The sequence below is a fragment of the Coregonus clupeaformis genome, chromosome 8, assembly GCF_020615455.1.
Source record: "Coregonus clupeaformis isolate EN_2021a chromosome 8, ASM2061545v1, whole genome shotgun sequence".
Lineage (NCBI taxonomy): Eukaryota > Metazoa > Chordata > Actinopteri > Salmoniformes > Salmonidae > Coregonus > Coregonus clupeaformis.
The window spans coordinates 53,255,645-53,275,655 of NC_059199.1; the positions used below are offsets into that span (position 1 = coordinate 53,255,645).

Consider the following 20,011-nt stretch of genomic DNA (forward strand, 5'->3'; position numbering starts at 1 on the left):
GCACACATCTCAGGAGGGATTTTGTCCCACTCCTCTGTGCAGATCTTCTCCAAGTCATTAAGGTTTCGAGGCTGACATTTGGCAACTCGAACATTCAGTTCCCTCCACAGATTTTCTATGGGATTAAGGTCTGGAGACTGGCTAGGCCACTCCAGGACCTTAATGTGCTTCTTCTTGAGCCACTCCTTTGTTTCCTTGGCCGTGTGTTTTCGGTCATTGTCATGCTGGAATACCCATCCACGACTCATTTTCAATGCCCTGGCTGAGGGAAGGAGGTTCTCACCCAAGATTTGACGGTACATGGCGCCGTCCATCGTCCCTTTGATGCGGTGAAGTTGTCCTGTCCCCTTAGCAGAAAAACACCCCCAAAGCATAATGTTTCCACCTCCATGTTTGATGGTGGTTATGGTGTTCTTGGGGTCATAAGCAGCATTCCTCCTCCTCCAAACACGGCGAGTTGAGTTGATGCCAAAGAGCTCGATTTTGGTCTCATCTGACCACAACACTTTCACCCAGTTCTCCTCTGAATCATTCAGATGTTCATTGGCAAATTTCAGACGGGCATGTATATGTGCTTTCTTGAGCAGGGGGACCTTGCGGGCGCTGCAGGATTTCAGTCCTTCACGGCGTAGTGTGTTACCAATTGTTTTCTTGGTGACTATGGTCCCAGCTGCCTTGAGATCATTGACAAGATCCTCCCGTGTAGTTCTGGGCTGATTCCTCACCATTCTCATGATCATTGCAACTCCACAAGTTGAGATCTTGCATGGAGCCCCAGGCCGAGGGAGATTGACAGTTATTTTGTGTTTCTTCCATTTGCGGATAATCACACCAACTGTTGTCACCTTCTCACCAAGCTGCATGGCGATGGTCTTGTAGCCTATTCCAGCCTTGTGTAGGTCTACAATCTTGTCCCTGACATCCTTGGAGAGCTCTTTGGTCTTGGCCATGGTGGAGAGTTTGGAATCTGAATGATTGATTGCTTCTGTGGACGGTTGTCTTTTATACAGGTAACAAGATGAGATTAGGAGCACTCCCTTTAAGAGTGTGCTCCTAATCTCAGCTCGTTACCTGATTAAAAGACACCTGGGAGCCAGAAATCTTTCTGATTGAGAGGGGGTCAAATACTTATTTCCCTCATTAAAATGCAAATCAATTTATAATATCTTTGACATGCATTTTTCTGGATTTTTTTGTCGTTATTGTGTCTCTCACTGTTCAAATAAACCTACCATTAAAATTATAGACTGATAATTTCTTTGTCAGTGGGCAAACGTACATAATCAGCAGGGGATCAAATACTTTTTTCCCTCACTGTATATATATTTTTTATACTTCAAGGGGTCTTAAAATTCAAAATCAGATAGCTAAATGATCCTCGGTATGACCTTAAAACAATTCCATATAGCTTAGTATAATCTTGCTTTGTGCACAGGGGCTTTGTCATGCTGAAACAGGAAAGGGCCTTCCCCAAACTGTTGCCCCAAAGTTGGAAGCACAGAATCGTCTAGAATGTCATTGTATGCTGTAGCATTAAGATTTCCCTTCACTGGAACTAAGGGGCCTAGCCCGAACCATGAAAAACAGCCTCAGACCATTATTCCTCCTCCACCAAACTTTACAGTTGGCACTATGCATTGGGGAAGGTAGCGTCCTCCTGGCATCTGCCAAACCCAGATTCGTCCGTCGGACTGCCAGATGGAGAAGCGTGATTCATCACTCCAGAGAACGTGTTTCCACTGCTCCAGCGTCCAATGGTGGCAAGCTTTACACCACTCCGGCCGACGCTTGGCATTGCGCATGGTGATCTTAGGCTTGTGTGCGGCTGCTCGGCCATGGAAACCCATTTCATGAAGCTCCCAACGAACAGTTCTTGTGCTGACGTTACTTCCAGGGGCAGTTTGGAACTCGGTAGTGAGTGTTGCAACCGTGGACAGATGGTTTTTACGCGCTACGCGCTTCAGCAGTCGGCGGTCCATTTCCGTGAGCTTGTGTGGCCTACCACTTTGCGGCTGAGCTTTTGTTGCTCCTAGACGTTTCCACTTCACAATAACAGCACTTACAGTTGACCAGGGCAGCTCTAGCAGGGCAGAATTTTGACAAACTGACTCGTTGGAAAGGTGGCATCCTATGACGGTGCCGTGTTGAAAGTCACTGAGCTCTTCAGTAAGGCCATTCTACTGCCAATGCTTGTCTATGGAGATTGCATGGCTGTGTGCTCGATTTTATGCACCTGTCAGTAACGGGTGTGGCTGAAACAGCCGAATCCACTCATTTGAAGGGGTGTCCACATACTTTTGTATATATAGTGTATGTCAAATGTACATGTTTTACATACAGACCTCATATTACTGTATTTAATTATTATTATTGTTAAACAATTTTAAATATTGTCATGTGTCCTTATAAAACATTTAGTTATTTGTTACTGTGTACAACCTAGCAATACTACTTATTTCTCTGAGAGTGAGGCAGATGTATGGCGTTTTGTCTCTCTGAATTGAAAGCATCAAGTGATACATTTTATATGTCTGTCATTTAACAACCCAATGCCATGATTAGATAGTGAAAAAACACACCAACCTCTCATAATTTATTTAACCCATAAGAGTCTAAGCCCCATCTAAGCCGGGGGAGGGTTCTACTAAAATACACTGAACAAAAATATAAACGCATCATGTAAAGTGTTGGTCCCATGTAGAGGCTTATTTCTCTCAACTTTTGTGCACACATTTGTTTATATCCCTGTTAGTGAGCATTTCTCCTTTGCCAAGATAATCCATCCACCTGACAGGTGTGGCATATCAACAAGCTGTTTAAACTGCATGATCATTACACAGGTGCACCTTGTGCTGGGGACAATAAAAGGCAACTCTAAAATGTGCAGTTTTAGGGAGCGGGGTATTTGCATGCTGACTGCAGGAATGTCCACCAGAGCTGTTGCCAGGGAACTTAATGTTCATTTCTCTACCATAAGCCGCCTCCAACATCGTTTTAGAGAATTAAGCTTTCTTTCCAACCGGCCTCACAACAGCAGACCACTTGTATGGCGTTGTGTGGGCGAACGGTTTGCTGATGTCAACGTTATGAGCAGAGTGCCCCATGGTGGCGGTGGGGTTATGGTATGGGCAGGCATAAACTAGGGACAATGAACACAATTACATTTTATCAATGGCAATTTCAATTCCCAGAGATACCGTGAATAGATCCTGAGGCCCATTGTCGTTTTCTGATCCACGCTCCTACTTTTATTTTTAAAGGTATCTGTGACCAACAGATGCATATCTGTTTTCCCAGTCATGTGAAATCCATAGATTAAGGCCTAATCTATTTATTTAAATGGACTGATTTCCTTACATGAACTGTAAGAGTAAAATCTTTGAAATGGTTGCATGTTGCGTTTATATTATTCCAGGTCATCATCTCAACTCTATAGAGCTGATCCCTATGCTGTCTGACAAAATCACTATTTTAGTAGTTCTTCAAAGTAAATAAGGCATACTTTAATGACTGCTGAATACCAATATCTCGAGAAGCAACTACTTTCTATGTATCCATCTTGCATTCTTCTATCTCTTGCATAGCACACGTAAAAGAAACACTGACCGGACAAGTAGCCGCACAATGGATTGTGGTCATTGTAGTTAATTATGTTTTCTGCGCTAAACTATGTAGAACATTGGCCTGTTGTAAACTACAACTCCCTACTACATCGTACATTTCGGGCATTATCTGATTTATCTGTACAGAAACTGCAACGCAATGTGAGCATTGAGCTCATAGAAAAAATCGGAACAAAATGGAATTAAAATAATTGAACCAATGTTGGTCAATTAGTTTAAAATACGATAAATAACTGACATTTTGGTTAATCACTCAGAACTAGCAACTGCAGAAACGTAGTAGGCTACAGTTAAAATGTCATGACCTTTGATCATATGATTTTTGTAAAGTTCATGCAGTTGACATGTGGATGCAAGTCAGACAATGTTTATCCCCTGAATGCAACACACTTTGAAAAGGCGGTGACTTGACAAAAGTGATCCTCTCGAAAGTGCCCACAATCTTATTCATAGTCAGACTAACACAGCATTATTAGTGACATCAATCATGTAATTTTTGTTATAAGAAAACGTATTTAAGAACATGAATTTAAACAAAATGATCTATCAATGTATTTTTGTTATTTTGTACTATACAGGCTATTGCACTTGTGTGCATGTGTGCATTTCAGATGGTAGGCTATTGTTGAGAGATGGAATGTGAAGTCGCCTCTTAGGCGGGGTTTAGTGATACATTCACTAATATCCTAAGTGATTACACCACATTCTACTGAGGAGATCAAATAAAATACCAGTGTAAGGAGTGCACAATCTACTATGTGTAGCCCATAGAGTATGATAGAGGCCTCTAGTGGCCAAAAGGTCGTATTAACATGGGCAGCGCCATTGAGGGCTTCCACCATTTTAATGTAGTCAACTGGGTGGGTCTTCCAACTTCATTGGCTGATCCCTCCTGGTGACCCTGTTGGAGTCATGTCCAACGGAGTCATCAGAAGGGATCAGCCAATCGTGAAGAAGGAAACTACTTCAAAATGGACATTTGATGGCACAGACGCTATAATGGCACAGATACAAAGATGAGTCCTTTATCTATCTCTATGGTGTAGACACAGCGCCATTTCGTGATAACTGTTTCAGTTCAAGCCAAGGTATGTTACAGTAGTAGCAGCCTACTGAATTGGAAACGGATCATATAAGACACCCCAAGTAAGACAACGTCGAAATTGTACTCCTTTTTAAATTATTAAACTCCTGGTGAGTATTTTGAATCGAGAGCATTTTTCTCATTTTAATTTTTCCTGACTTTAAACTGATGTCTTTGGGACTTTTTTTGTTTTGTTTTTAATGCATTTTTCTGGCTGTATTCTGAATCTGTGTTGGTTTTAATGGCGTACATTTCGTTGCAGAGGGGACTAGTGTTGGGTAGCTCTGAAAGCGATATTTTTTTTCTTTTTCGAATTAATACTTTTCAAACTACATTTTTTCCAAGTTTACCATACAAGCAGTTTGTGTGTTCATGGTCCTATTTTTATGAAAAGAAAGATCGACGATTGTTTCAAATCTGGCTGGACAAATGATTATGTGATCGTGACGGTCGCGTGAACATGGTCGTCTTTTCCCTTTTCTGGAATTACATTTTTTAAAAGGTTTTACGCAGCTCAACCTTTATATTTAGCACACCTGTAACTTGAATTTCTGTTGTTGAAGTTGACTGCTCATAGATATTTTCTAGTTTTCTTTTTGGCTTTGTTCTTTTTGAGGTTCGCAGTACCCTCTGCAGTAGCCCTAATTCTGGAAACAATTACGTAATTTTTTTAGGAAATATTTTTTCTCTCTATGAAGAGTGAAAGTGTCCGTTTGTTTACACTGGATTGGAATACAAACAATACTTTCTATTGGGCGCGCAAAGACATTTGAGGAAAAATAGACAACCGTTGCATTGCATTTTGTGATATGATTAATCATTAAAATATTGTGCAGAATGAGAAATAGATGCATCCATAATTTGTGCTGTTTATTGAACATTATTCAAGTGTGTAGCCTGGTGAAATGGTTGTGGTCAGACTACTATGTTATCAACGTCCATTAGACCTACTATTAACATTTAACAAAGCTTATTTTGTGGGAAATATCCTCTGCTAGAATCCGCAGTTGAAACAATAACAAAGTGGTAACAGCTGAGGGATGGGCCTGGAGAAATGTAACCAATCTTAAATTCATATAGACTGAGCTATGGATGCAAGAACTGACAGTCCATGATATCAAAATTATAGTTTTAACCTTGTTTTGAGGCTATACAGTGTTTGTTTTCATTTTATGTTGTTTACAAACATTGGAGTAAAACAATCTTATATTTCGAGTTATTGATGGGGTATGACAGTTGAACTAAGCTCATGAGGCATTTTAATGTTATATTCTTCAAGAATCAATGTGTATTTACAATTTATAAGTCCCAAAATGGATGAAGCAATTGCAGATTGCCCCTTTTAAGATTGTGTTGATATGCATTGATGCTGTGAAGATATACTGTGTTAGTATGTAAAGTTCAGTGAGTTTATTTTTCACTGTCTTGGTATTATTTAATTTTTTATTACCTCATCTCTATAGGCCTACCCAGAGCCTTCTATTTACAAGGCCTACCTAGACCTAGGTTGTGTCCCAATTCTGTGTCCTCCTTCCCTAATCTCCTTTACAACCGATAACTGACTAGATGGAGTAGATTGTTTTTTCATCGTTTTACTTTGATCATCATCAAAGTCCTGTCGGATCAGAAGTCATGAAGGAAATAAATATATCTGTATAAATATATCCAACACATTTTGACTCCGGCTACGTCCCAATTATCTCTACTTTCTCCCAAAGTGTGCACTTCTTCCCTTCACTGATTTGAAAGGAAATAACTGGTATAAGAAATATGGTGGAAACCCTGTCTAGTCTTGCGCATGCCTCCACCAATCCATTGCTTTTAGATTTGTGGGAAGTAAGGAACCAGGAGAAAGGAGATATTATTGGGATGCACCCACAGTCTTGAGAGTGATGCCCTTTGCACCCCACACTAGAAAAGAATACAGATATGTATATGTTTACCAAAAACACTTCTCATATATAGCCTATACAGAGTATTCAGACACCTTGACTTTTTCCACATTTTGTTACATTACAGCCTTATTCTAAAATGGATTAAATAAATAAAAATCCACATCAATCTACACACAATACACCATAATGACGAAAACAGGTTTTTAGAAATGTTTGCAAATGTCTTAAAATAAAAACAGAAATACCTTATTTACATAAGTATTCAGACCCTTTGCTATGAGACTCGAAATTGAGCTCAGGTGCATCCTGTTTCCATTGAGCATCCTTCAGCTGTTTCTATAACTTCATTGGAGTCCGCCTGTGGTAAATTCTATTGATTGGACATTATTTGGAAAGTCACACACCTGTCTATATAAGGCCCCACAGTTGACAGTTCATGTCAGACGAAAAACCAAGCCATGAGGTCAAAGGAATTGTCCGTAGAGCTCCAAGACAGGATTGTGTCGAGCCATAGATCTTCGGAAGAGTGCCAAAAGATTTCTGCAGCATTGAAGGTCCCCAAGAACACAGTGGCCTCCATCATTCTTAAATTGAAGAAGTTTGGAACCACCAAGACTCTTCCTAGAGCTGGCCGCCTGGCCAAACTGATGAAACCAAGATTGAACTCTTTGGCCTGAATGCCAAGCGTCATGCCTGGAGGAAACCTGGCACCATCCCTACGGTGATGCATGGTGGTGGCAGCATCATGCTGTGGGGATGTTTTTCAGCGGCAGGGACTGGGAGACTATTCAGGTTTGAGGGAAAGATGAACAGAGCAAAGTACAGAGAGATCCTTGATGAAAACCTGCTCCAGAGCACTCAGGACCTCAGACTGGTGCGAAGATTCACCTTCCAACAGGACAATGACCCTAAGCACACAGCCAAGACAACGCAGGAGTGGCTTCGGGACAAGTCTCTGAATGTCCTTGAGTGGCCCACCCAGAGCCCGGACTTGAACCTGATCGAACATCTCTGGAGAGACCTGAAAATAACTGTGCAGCGACGCTCCCCATCCAACCTGACAGTGCTTGAGAGGATCTGCAGAGAAGAATGGAAGAAACTCCCCAAATACAGGTGTGCCAAGCATGTAGCGTCATACCCAAGAAGACTCAAGGCTGTAATCACTGCCAAAGGTGCTTCAACAAAGTACTGAGTAAAGGGTCTGAATGCTTATGTAAATGTGAAATTTAAATTTAGTATTTTTAGTAAATAATAATAATATGCCATTTAGCAGACGCTTTTATCCAAAGCGACTTACAGTCATGCGTGCATAAATTTTTTTTTGTGTATGGGTGGTCCCGGGGATCGAACCCACTACCTTGGCGTTACAAGCGCCGTGCTCTACCAGCTGAGCTACAGAGGTACATTTGCAAAAATTTCTAAACTTGTTTTTGCTTTGTCATTATGGGGTATTGTGTGTAGATTGATGAGGGGGGAAAACGATTTAATCTATTTTAGAAATAGGCTGTAAAGTAACAAAAGGTGGAAAAAGTCAAGGGGTCTAAATACTTTCCGAATGCACTGTATATGATCACTAATAAAATCTGAATAATTTGTTTCAAAATCCTCTTAACATCATTAGAATAGTTGGTAGCCTCTGATATGGGTTCAGTTCAACATTACAGGCGCTCTCTTAATGTTTATTTTTTGTTTCCCATTTTTTAATTTGAGGCACATTTTTTGGAGCAGCGATAAATCGTAAGTTGGTCTCCTGTTTTTTTTCACTTCCATGTTGGCATCGATTTAGAATCCAGTTCGTTTTTTCTCTCAGCCTTTTGAAATAGCCTTTTTCCCCTTTTGGAAATCCCCAAAGCAAGGAGTTTTCTGCTGCTGTTGTGATGGCCAATCACTATTCTCCATTGTTGTAGTTTTGATTAGCGTAGTAGTTTGCATTTCACTTTGAATCCCTACTTTTCCAATTGTTTTTCATGATAAAAAAGAAACAGATGAAATTGGTCACCTGGGAACGGAATAAATTGGAGGCAGGTAACCATTGAAGGTGGTCAGAAATGGGGACCCCCAACATACAATATAAACCTAAAGCGCTCGATGCCATGAAAGAAGTCCACATGCTGTGTGTTTCTTTTCGGTCCTTGTAAAATAATACAGTGAGGGAAAAAAGTATTTGATCCCCTGCTGATTTTGTACGTTTGCCCACTGACAAAGAAAGGATCAGTCTATAATTTTAATGGTAAGTTTATTTGAACAGTGAGAGACAGAATAACAACAACAAAATCCAGAAAAATGCATGTCAAAAATGTTATAAATTGATTTGCATTTTAATGAGGGAAATAAGTATTTGACCCCCTCTCAATCAGAAAGATTTCTGGCTCCCAGGTGTCTTTTATACAGGTAACGAGCTGAGATTAGGAGCACACTCTTAAAGGGAGTGCTCCTAATCTCATCTTGTTACCTGTATAAAAGACAACCGTCCACAGAAGCAATCAATCAATCAGATTCCAAACTCTCCACCATGGCCAAGACCAAAGAGCTCTCCAAGGATGTCAGGGACAAGATTGTAGACCTACACAAGGCTGGAATGGGCTACAAGACCATCGCCAAGCAGCTTGGTGAGAAGGTGACAACAGTTGGTGCGATTATTCGCAAATGGAAGGAACACAAAATAACTGTCAATCTCCCTCGGCCTGGGGCTCCATGCAAGATCTCACCTCGTGGAGTTGCAATGATCATGAGAACAGTGAGGAATCAGCCCAGAACTACACGGGAGGATCTTGTCAATGATCTCAAGGCAGATGGGACCATAGTCACCAAGAAAACAATTGGTAACACACTACGCTGTGAAAGACTGAAATCCTGCAGCGCCCACAAGGTCCCCCTGCTCAAGAAAGCACATATACAGGGCCGTCTGAAGAGTGCCAATGAACATCTGAATGATTCAGAGGAGAACTGGATGAAAGTGTTGTGGTCAGATGAGACCAAAATCGAGCTCTTTGGCATCAACTCAACTCGCCGTGTTTGGAGGAGGAGGAATGCTGCCTATGACCCCAAGAACACCATCCCCACCGTCAAACATGGAGGTGGAAACATTATGCTTTGGGGGTGTTTTTCTGCTAAGGGGACAGGACAACTTCACCGCATCAAAGGGACGATGGACGGGGCCATGTACCGTCAAATCTTGGGTGAGAACCTCCTTCCCTCAGCCAGGGCATTGAAAATGGGTCGTGGATGGGTATTCCAGCATGACAATGACCCAGAACACACGGCCAAGGCAACAAAGGAGTGGCTCAAGAAGAAGCATATTAAGGTCCTGGAGTGGCCTAGCCAGTCTCCAGACCTTAATCCCATAGAAAATCTGTGGAGGGAGCTGAAGGTTCGAGTTGCCAAACGTCAGCCTTGAAACCTTAATGACTTGGAGAAGATCTGCAAAGAGGAGTGGAACAAAATCCCTCCTGAGATGTGTGCAAACCTGGTGGCCAACTACAAGAAACGTCTGACTTCTGTGATTGCCAACAAGGGTTTTGCCACCAAGTACTAAGTCATGTTTTGCAGAGGGGTCAAATACTTATTTCCCTCATTAAAATGCAAATCAATTTATAACATTTTTGACATGCGTTGTTCTGGATTTTTTTGTTGTTATTCTGTCTCTCACTGTTCAAATAAACCTACCATTAAAATTATAGACTGATCATGTCTTTGTCAGTGGGCAAACGTACAAAATCATCAGGGGATCGAATACTTTTTTCCCTCACTGTATATCTAATGGGGAGTTTTGTCATCCACTAAGGGAATTATGTAGCACGATTGGTTTGTTCCCCTCCTCAGAGTTTGCCATCCACCAGACCAGGGCTCAATGACAAATCGACCCCTAGACCTTAAGTCAGCCAAACTCAACTGGTAGACCACGGTCCGGATCCGGAACCAGAATGGAGTGAATATGGACCGCTGGCCCAACTTAAATGTTTGTAAAATAAAAATGTAGGAACTGTCGGGCTTTCAGCTTACTGCTGTTGAGAGTTATAATAGTATAAAATTTAAATGTAATAATAGTAGAATGTCTGCACAAGGTGCAATTTAATTTTGGAATTTGTTAGTGCATGGACATTTTTCCTCTTGTTATGTCATTCACTGACAGACATAACCTGTCAGAAATGTCCAGTTGATAAACTACTGGCTATGTTAACTAGATGGGTAAGTTAAACTAACCAGCTATCTAAATCTTGGTTATCGTGGCCAGGTTACATGCCCAGGTCCTCAACACCCCAGGGGGCCCCATTGATTTAGCTGAGTCACTCCGGTATGAACACACGTAAGACATGGCAAAATGTGTAGAATCACCATTGATTCGGGTCACATGCACTGCCTGTATTCTAGTCTCATATTGATGCTGGTGGATACCAACCTCGTCAACTGAGCAGCAAAGAGAAAATCATCCTGTGATTTGTGCTTTTGGCTAGACAGTCTCATCCGAAATGATAGTGTGTGTATCCACTGTACAGAGACGGATACAGAACTTCCCTTGGCTGTGTCATGTGTTTTAACATCTCTTTTTATAATTAGGAAAGTGGATGTGGGCCAAGAGGTACTCTGCTTTGGGATTTACATTGACATTTGGGAATGTCCTCTTTCTGACACCACGCCAACTAATTACATGTCCCTTGATTTGATTGACTACATTGACCACAGAAATGTATAATGAAAGACTGTATGCCAAAATCACTTCATATTATTAATAATACGTGGGATTTATATAGCACTTTTAAAGGACCCGAATACCTTTTTTATTATTGTTGTTCACAGACATTTGTGTGACGCCTCAGCAAGAGAGTGCACAAGGTAGCTTTACAGTAATATTTTAAAGTGCTTTGGGGGTTTTCGGAATTGGCTAAATGACCTGCCCATTGAATCGGTTTCTAACTAATTTGTCTGGTTTGATACGATAATACTATTCGTCCAACAGGTTTTTGGGCCATCATCTCCTTTTTATTTTACCTCCACACGACTTTGTGAGGTGTATATACTGTACAGTGCATTCGGAAAGTATTCCGGCCCCTTGACTTTTTCCAAATGTTGTTACATTACAGCCTTATTCTAAAATGGATTAAATAGTTTTTTCCCCCTCATCAATCTACACACAATACCCCATGATGACAAAGCAAAAACAGGTTTTTAGACATTTTTGCATAAAAAATAAATAGAAATGAAAACACATTTACATAAGTATTCAGACCCTATACTCAGTACTTTGGTGAAGCACCTTTGGCAGCGATTACAGCCTCGTCATCTTGGGTATGACGCTACAAACTTAGCATACCTGTATTTGGGGAGTTTCTTCCATTCTTCTCTGCAGATCATCTCAAGCTCTGTCAGGTTTGATGACGAGCGTCGCTGTACAGCTATTCTCAGGTCTCCAGAGATGTTCGATCGGGTTCAGGTCCGGGCTCTGGCTGGGCCATTCAAGGACATTCAGAGACTTGTCCCGAAGCCACTCCTGCGTTGTCTTGGCTGTGTGCTTAGGGTCATTGTTCTGTTGGAAGGTGAACCTTCGGTCCTGAGCTCTCTGGAGCAAGTTTTCATCAAGGATCTCTCTGTACTTTGCTCCATTCGTCTTTCCCTTGATCCTGACTAGTCTCCCAGTCCCTGCGGCTGAAAAACATCCCCACAGCATGATGCTGCCAACACCATGCTTCACCGTAGGGTTGGTGCCAGGTTTCCTCCAGATGTGACGCTTGGCAATCAGGCCAAAGAGTTCAATCTTGGTTTCTTCAGACCAGAGAATCTTGTTTCTCATGGCCTGAGAGTCCTTTAGGTGCCCTTTGGCAAACTCCAAGCGGGCTGTCATGTGCCTTTTACTGAAGAGTGGCTTTTGTCTGGCCACTCTACCATAAAGGCCTGATTGGTGGAGTGCTGCAGAGATGGTTGTCCTTCTGGAACGTTCTCCCATCTCTACAGAGGAGCTCTGGAGCTCTGTCAAAGTGACCATCGGGTTCTTGGTCACCTCCCTGACCAAGGCCCTTCTCCCCCGATTGCTCAGTTTGGCCGGGTAGCCAGCTCTAGGAAGAGTCTTGGTGGTTCCAAACTTCTTCCATTTAAGAATGATGGAGGCCACTGTGTTCTTGGGGATCTTCAATGCTGCAGAAATGTTTTGGTACCCTTCCCCAGATCTGTGCCTCGACACAATCCTGTCTCGGATTTCTACGGACAATTCCTTCGACCTCATGGCTTGGTTTTTGCTCTGACGTGCACTGTCAACTGTGGGACCATATATATACACAAACACTACCAGTCAAAAATTTGGACACACCTACACATTCAAGGGGTTTTCTTTATTTGTACCATGTTTTACGTTGTAGAATAATAGTGAAGACATCACAACTATGAGATAACACATATGGAATCATGTAGTAACCAAAAAAAAGTGTTATACAAATCAAAAATATATTTTATATTTGAGATTCTTCAAATAGTCACCCTTTGCCTTGATGACAGCTTTGCACACTCTTGGCATTCTCTCAACCAGCTTCATGAGGTAGTCACCTGGATTGTGGAATTTATTTCCTTAATGTGTTTGAGCCAATTAGTTGTGTTGCTACAAGGTAGGGGGGGTATACAGAAGATAGCCCTATTTGGTAAAAGACCAAGTCCATATTATGGCAAGAACAGCTCAAATAAGCAAAGAGAAACAACAGTCCATCATTACTTTAAGACATCAAGGTCAGTCAATCCGGAAAATGTCAAGAACTTTGAACGTTTCTTCAAGTGCAGTCTCAAAAACCATCAAGCGCTATGATGAAACTGGCTCTCATGAGGACCGCCACAGGAATGGAAGACCCAGAGCTACCTCTGCTGCAGAGGATAAGTTCATTAGCGTTACCAGCCTCAGAAATTGTAGCCCAAATAAATGCTTCACAGAGTTCAAGTCACAGAAAGTCACACACACATCTCAACATCAACAGTTCAGAGGGGACTGTGTGAATCAGGCCTTCATGGTCGAATTGCTGCAACGAAACCACTACTAAAGGACACCAATAAGAAGAGAAATGCTTGGGCCAGAAACACGAGCAATGGACATTAGACCTGTGGAAATGTGTCCTTTGGTCTGGAGTCCAAATTGGAGATCTTTGTGAGACGCTGTGTGGGTGAACGGATGATCTCCGCATGTGTAGTTCCCACCGTAAAGCATGGAGGAGGAGGTGTTATGGTGTGGGGGGTGCTTTGCTGGTGACACTGTCTGTGATTTATTTAGAATTCAAGGAACGCTTAACCAGCACGGCTACCACACTATTCTGTAGCGATACGCCATCTCATCTGGTTTGGGCTTAATGGGACTATCATTTGTTTTTTCAACAGGACAATGACCCAATACACCTCCAGGCTGTGTAAGGGCTATTTGACCAAGAAGGAGAGTGAATGAGTGCCGCATCAGATGACCTGGCCTCCACAATCACCCGACCTCAACCAAATTGAGATGGTTTGGGATGAGTCAGACGGCAGAATGAAGGAAAAGCATCCAACAAGTGCTCAGCATATGTGGGAACTCCTTCAAGACTGTTGGAAAAGCATTCCAGGTGAAGCTGGTTGAGAGAATGCCAAGAGCGCGCAAAACTGTCATCAAGGCAAAGGGTGGCTATTTGAAGAATCTCAAATATAAAATATATATTGATTTGTTTAACACTTGTTTGGTTACTACATGATTCCATATGTGTCATTTCATAGTTTTGATGTCTTCACTATTATTCTACAATGTAGAAAATAGTACAAATAAAGAAAAACCCTTGAATGAGTAGGTGTGTCCAAACTTTTGACTGGTACTATATATACAGGTGTGTGCCTTTCCAAGTCATGACCAATGAATTGAATTTACCACAGGTGGACTCCAATCAAGTTGTAGAAACATCTAAAGGATGATCAATGGAAACAGGATGCACCTGAGCTCAATTTCAAGTCTCAATGTATTTCTGTTTTTTATTATTTATAAATTAACAAACATTTCATTAATTTTTTTTCTTTGTCATTCTGGGGTATTGTGTGTAGATTGATAAGTGCAAATAATTTAATAAATTCTAGAATAAGGCTGTAACGTAACAAAATGTGGAAAAAGTCAATGGGTCTGAATACTTTTAGAATGCACTGTGTGTATATATATATATATATATATATATATATTATATTTTTTTTAAGTACCTCATGGGGGCAGCAGTTATCCAACAATATGAAGCATTGATCCAAAAATATGAAATGCTTAACTTCTGGAGACTTTTGTGGATCTAGAGTCACTACATCTCCCACAATGCATAGCCGAGCTCAGGCTCAGTTGACCAATGAAGACACTCTTTTCTCCAACAGAAACAGGCAGGAAGGCAGACCACGCCCGTCCAGGGCACAGGCAATATGGAGTGAGTTCTGGTTACTTCAACATTCCAAATATGTTCACTAGATGCAGAAACGGAGAGCTACCAGTATAAACCATGAAATATGAACACAAGCACTGCTGACACACAAATAGTGTGTGTGAGAAGGACAACCCTCACCCACCTTCCTATGTACAAAACCATTACATGTAGATTTTAGGCACAAAAGTGGAAAGGCCCTAAAGTTCCCCTATACACAGTCATTACTGTGAGCCATTATCCAAAGTAGCCCTACATACATAATAAATGGAATGCTTGTTTTAAACAACCGTTCTTGTGTAGGGGTGTACAGTGTGTGTGTGTGTGTGTGTGTTTGTGTAGACGCAGACACACACACACGCACACACACACTCTCAAATCAGGTCCAGTTTATTTTGGAAAGCAGCCCCGCACAGGCTGGCATTTAGTCACTGATATGCATATCTCAATTTCTCCCCTCTCTCCCTACTTCTCCCTTTCTTTCCTCTCCTCCCTTCATCCCCCTCTCATACACACACCAGCCAGTCTCTCACCTCCAGTAGTATGATGTCCGGCAACGTGACCAACAAGACGGACCCTCGCTCGCTCCATTCCCGGGTTTTCATCGGGAACCTCAACACACTCCTGGTCACCAAGGCAGATGTAGAGGCCATCTTCAGGTAGCTAGCACGATACTATGGCTGCTCTCTGCTCCAACATCTCCAGTCTCTGTGTATGTGTGTCTTTCGGCGGGGTTGGGATAAAGCTGTCAATACTGTCCCAGAAGGGCAATTCTTGTGTAGCGTAAAAACATCACAAACAAGCACACAGAAAATATACACCGAACAGCCACAGATGTACAAATGACACGTTACCTTGTTCTTCTTCAGCAAGTACGGCAAGATCGTGGGCTGCTCCGTCCACAAGGGGTTCGCGTTCGTCCAGTACGCCAACGAGAGGAACGCCCGGGCCGCTGTAGGCGGCGAGGACGGGAGGATGATTGTAGGACAGGTGCTAGGTAAGAACCCAGGCAGCGGTTTCCTTCTCATGTGTTCCCACTCTACCTCCAATATGTTTCTCTCTTCTAAAGGCAAAGTACACTGCTCAAAAAAATAAAGGGAACACTAAAATAACACATCCTAGAACCGAATGAATGAAATAATCTTATTAAATACTTTTTTCTTTACATAGTTGAATGTGCTGACAACAAAATCACACAAAAATTATCAATGGAAATCAAATGTATCAACCCATGGAGGTCTGGATTTGGAGTCACCCTCAAAATTAAAGTGGAAAACCACACTACAGGCTGATCCAACTTTGATGTAATGTCCTTAAAACAAGTCAAAATGAGGCTCAGTAGTGTGTGTGGCCTCCACGTGCCTGTATGACCTCCCTACAACGCCTGGGCATGCTCCTGATGAGGTGGCGGATGGTCTCCTGAGGGATCTCCTCCCAGACCTGGACTAAAGCATCCGCCAACTCCTGGACAGTCTGTGGTGCAACGTGGCGTTGGTGGATGGAGCGAGACATGATGTCCCAGATGTGCTCAATTGGATTCAGGTCTGGGGAACAGGCGGGCCAGTCCATAGCATCAATGCCTTCCACACTCCAGCCACATGAGGTCTAGCATTGTCTTGCATTAGGAGGAACCCAGGGCCAACCGCACCAGCATATGGTCTCACAAGGGGTCTGAGGATCTCATCTCGGTACCTAATGGCAGTCAGGCTACCTCTGGCGAGCACATGGAGGGCTGTGCGGCCCCCCAAAGAAATGCCACCCCACACCATGACTGACCCACCATGCTGGAGGATGTTGCAGGCAGCAGAACGTTCTCCACGGCGTCTCCAGACTCTGTCACGTCTGTCACATGTGCTCAGTGTGAACCTGCTTTCATCTGTGAAGAGCACAGGGCGCCAGTGGCGAATTTGCCAATCTTGGTGTTCTCTGGCAAATGCCAAACGTCCTGCACGGTGTTGGGCTGTAAGCACAACCCCCACCTGTGGACGTCGGGCCCTCATACCACCCTCATGGAGTCTGTTTCTGACCGTTTGAGCAGACACATGCACATTTGTGGCCTGCTGGAGGTCATTTTGCAGGGCTCTGGCAGTGCTCCTCCTGCTCCTCCTTGCACAAAGGCGGAGGTAGCGGTCCTGCTGCTGGGTTGTTGCCCTCCTACGGCCTCCTCCACGTCTCCTGATGTACTGGCCTGTCTCCTGGTAGCGCCTCCATGCTCTGGACACTACGCTGACAGACACAGCAAACCTTCTTGCCACAGCTCGCATTGATGTGCCATCCTGGATGAGCTGCACTACCTGAGCCCTTGTGTGGGTTGTAGACTCCGTCTCATGCTACCACTAGAGTGAAAGCACCGCCAGCATTCAAAAGTGACCAAAACATCAGCCAGGAAGCATAGGAACTGAGAAGTGGTCTGTGGTCACCACCTGCAAAACCAGTCCTTTATTGGGGGTGTCTTGCTAATTGCCTATAATATCCACCTGTTGTCTATTCCATTTGCACAACAGCATGTGAAATGTATTGTCAATCAGTGTTGCTTCCTAAGTGGACAGTTTGATTTCACAGAAGTGTGATTGACTTGGAGTTACATTGTGTTGTTTAAGTGTTCCCTTTATTTTTTTGAGCAGTGTATACAGTGGGGGAAAAAAGTATTTAGTCAGCCACCAATTGTGCAAGTTCTCCCACTTAAAAAGATGAGAGAGGCATATAATTTTCATCATAGGTACACGTCAACTATGAAATCCAGAAAATCCAGAAAATCACATTGTAGGATTTTTAATGAATTTATTTGCAAATTATGGTGGAAAATAAGTATTTGGTCAATAACAAAAGTTTCTCAATACTTTGTTATATACCCTTTGTTGTCAATGACACAGGTCAAACGTTTTCTGTAAGTCTTCACAAGGTTTTCACACACTGTTGCTGGTATTTTGGCCCATTCCTCCATGCAAATCTCCTCTAGAGCAGTGATGTTTTGGGGCTGTCGCTGGGCAACACAGACTTTCAACTCCCCTCCAAAGATTTTCTATGGGGTTGAGATCTGGAGACTGGCTAGGCCACTCCAGGACCTTGAAATGCTTCTTACGAAGCCACTCCTTCGTTGCCCGGGCGGTGTGTTTGGGTACATTGTCATGCTGAAAGACCCAGCCACGTTTAATCTTCAATAACCTTGCTGATGGAAGGAGGTTTTCACTCAAAATCTCACGATACATGGCCCCATTCATTCTTTCCTTTACACGGATCAGTCGTCCCGGTCCCTTTGCAGAAAAAACAGCCCCAAAGAATGATGTTTCCACCCCCATGCTTCACAGTAGGTATGGTGTTCTTTGGATGCAACTCAGCATTCTTTGTCCTCCAAACACGACGAGTTGAGTTTTTACCAAAAAGTTCTATTTTGGTTTCATCTGACCATATGACATTCTCCCAATCCTCTTCTGGATCATCCAAATGCACTCTAGCAAACTTCAGACGGGCCTGGACATGTACTGGCTTAAGCAGGGGGACACGTCTGGCACTGCAGGATTTGAGTCCCTGGCGGCGTAGTGTGTTACTGATGGTAGGCTTTGTTACTTTGGTCCCAGCTCTCTGCAGGTCATTCACTAGGTCCCCCCGTGTGGTTCTGGGATTTTTGCTCACCGTTCTTGTGATCATTTTGACCCCACGGGGTGAGATCTTGCGTGGAGCCCCAGATCGAGGGAGATTATCAGTGGTCTTGTATGTCTTCCATTTCCTAATAATTGCTCCCACAGTTGATTTCTTCAAACCAAGCTGCTTACCTATTGCAGATTCAGTCTTCCCAGCCTGGTGCAGGTCTACAATTTTGTTTCTGGTGTCCTTTGACAGCTCTTTGGTCTTGGCCATAGTGGAGTTTGGAGTGTGACTGTTTGAGGTTGTGGACAGGTGTCTTTTATACTGATAACAAGTTCAAACATGTGCCATTAATACAGGTAACGAGTGGAGGACAGAGGAGCCTCTTAAAGAAGAAGTTACAGGTCTTCGAGAGCCAGAAATCTTGCTTGTTTGTAGGTGACCAAATACTTATTTTCCACCATAATTTGCAAATAAATTCATTAAAAATCCTACAATGTGATTTTCTGGATTTATTTTTCTCAATTTGTCTGTCATAGTTGACGTGTACCTATGATGAAAATTACAGGCCTCTCTCCACTGTATGTGGAGACGTGATAATGTGGATGTTACACCCCCTGTCTAGATATATAACTTCCTCTTGATTTTCCCTCTTTCTTTCTCTGCACTATTTCTGTTCTTTCTGTCTCTCTTTCTCCTCCCCCACCCCCCCCCACCCCCCTCTCTCTCTCAGACATTAACCTCGCTTGTGAACCGAAGCCTCAGAGATCGAAGACGGTTAAGCGCTCCGCAGGAGACATATACAGGTGTGCCTCAACTCCTCTCTGTGTGAATTTAAATATTTAAACAGGATCTTTACCAAGTGCTTCAGTTAATCTCTCTCGCTCTCTCAATCCCCCCCTCCGTCCGTCCGTCCGTCCGTACGCCCAGTTCTTCATTTGATTTGGACTATGACTTCCAGAGAGATTACTATGACAGGTAAGCCTTCCTTTCGCCGTTGTCGCACACACTGTACTTAAAAAGGGATAAAGAATTTGATATTTTTGCTGTACCTCCTTAAACTGTAGTGTTCTTTTGAGAGATTTTACACATTGAATGCATTACATTTGTAACAGCCTTTTGTCATATAACCTGTGTGTGTGTATCTGTTTGTGTTGCCGTTGTAGGATGTACTCGTACCATTCCCGTGTGCCCCCTCCGCCTCCTCCCCTGTCCCGGCCAGTGATCCCCTCCAAACAGCCCCGGGTCAGTTTGAGTGGAGGTGGAGGTGGAGGGGGCAGCCGACGCACCAAGACTAGCTTCTCATCTTCCACCTCCAGGAGCAGCCAGAGCAGGACCTCGACCTCACGCACCAGTCAGTGCCACACACATACACGGAATGACAGATGCTTTCGACATTGATCACACACACTCTTTCTAACTACACACGATATAACT

The 20,011-nt window shown here is 43.0% G+C and overlaps 1 protein-coding gene across 7 annotated transcripts in view; it reads left to right on the forward strand.

Moving 5' to 3' along the window:
* Positions 1-4,602: 4,602 nt before the first annotated feature.
* LOC121571347 (heterogeneous nuclear ribonucleoprotein C) overlaps positions 4,603-20,011 on the forward strand; it is a 32,049-nt gene continuing 16,640 nt past the window's right edge. For 4 of the 7 annotated variants that reach the window (XR_006001696.2, XR_006001697.2, XM_041882758.2 and 1 more), the window contains exons 1-7: positions 4,603-4,817; positions 14,946-14,995; positions 15,511-15,648; positions 15,859-15,986; positions 19,308-19,380; positions 19,505-19,552; positions 19,741-19,928. Coding sequence is in view for 5 of the 7 variants with exons in the window: in XM_041882758.2 (XP_041738692.2) it covers positions 14,991-14,995; positions 15,511-15,648; positions 15,859-15,986; positions 19,308-19,380; positions 19,505-19,552; positions 19,741-19,928 (580 nt within the window). In the remaining 2 variants the exon portion in view is untranslated. The remainder of the gene's footprint in view (positions 4,818-14,945; positions 14,996-15,510; positions 15,649-15,858; positions 15,987-19,307; positions 19,381-19,504; positions 19,553-19,740; positions 19,929-20,011) is intronic. The other 3 variants (XM_041882757.2, XM_041882759.2, XM_041882760.2) reach the window with 3 other exon arrangements.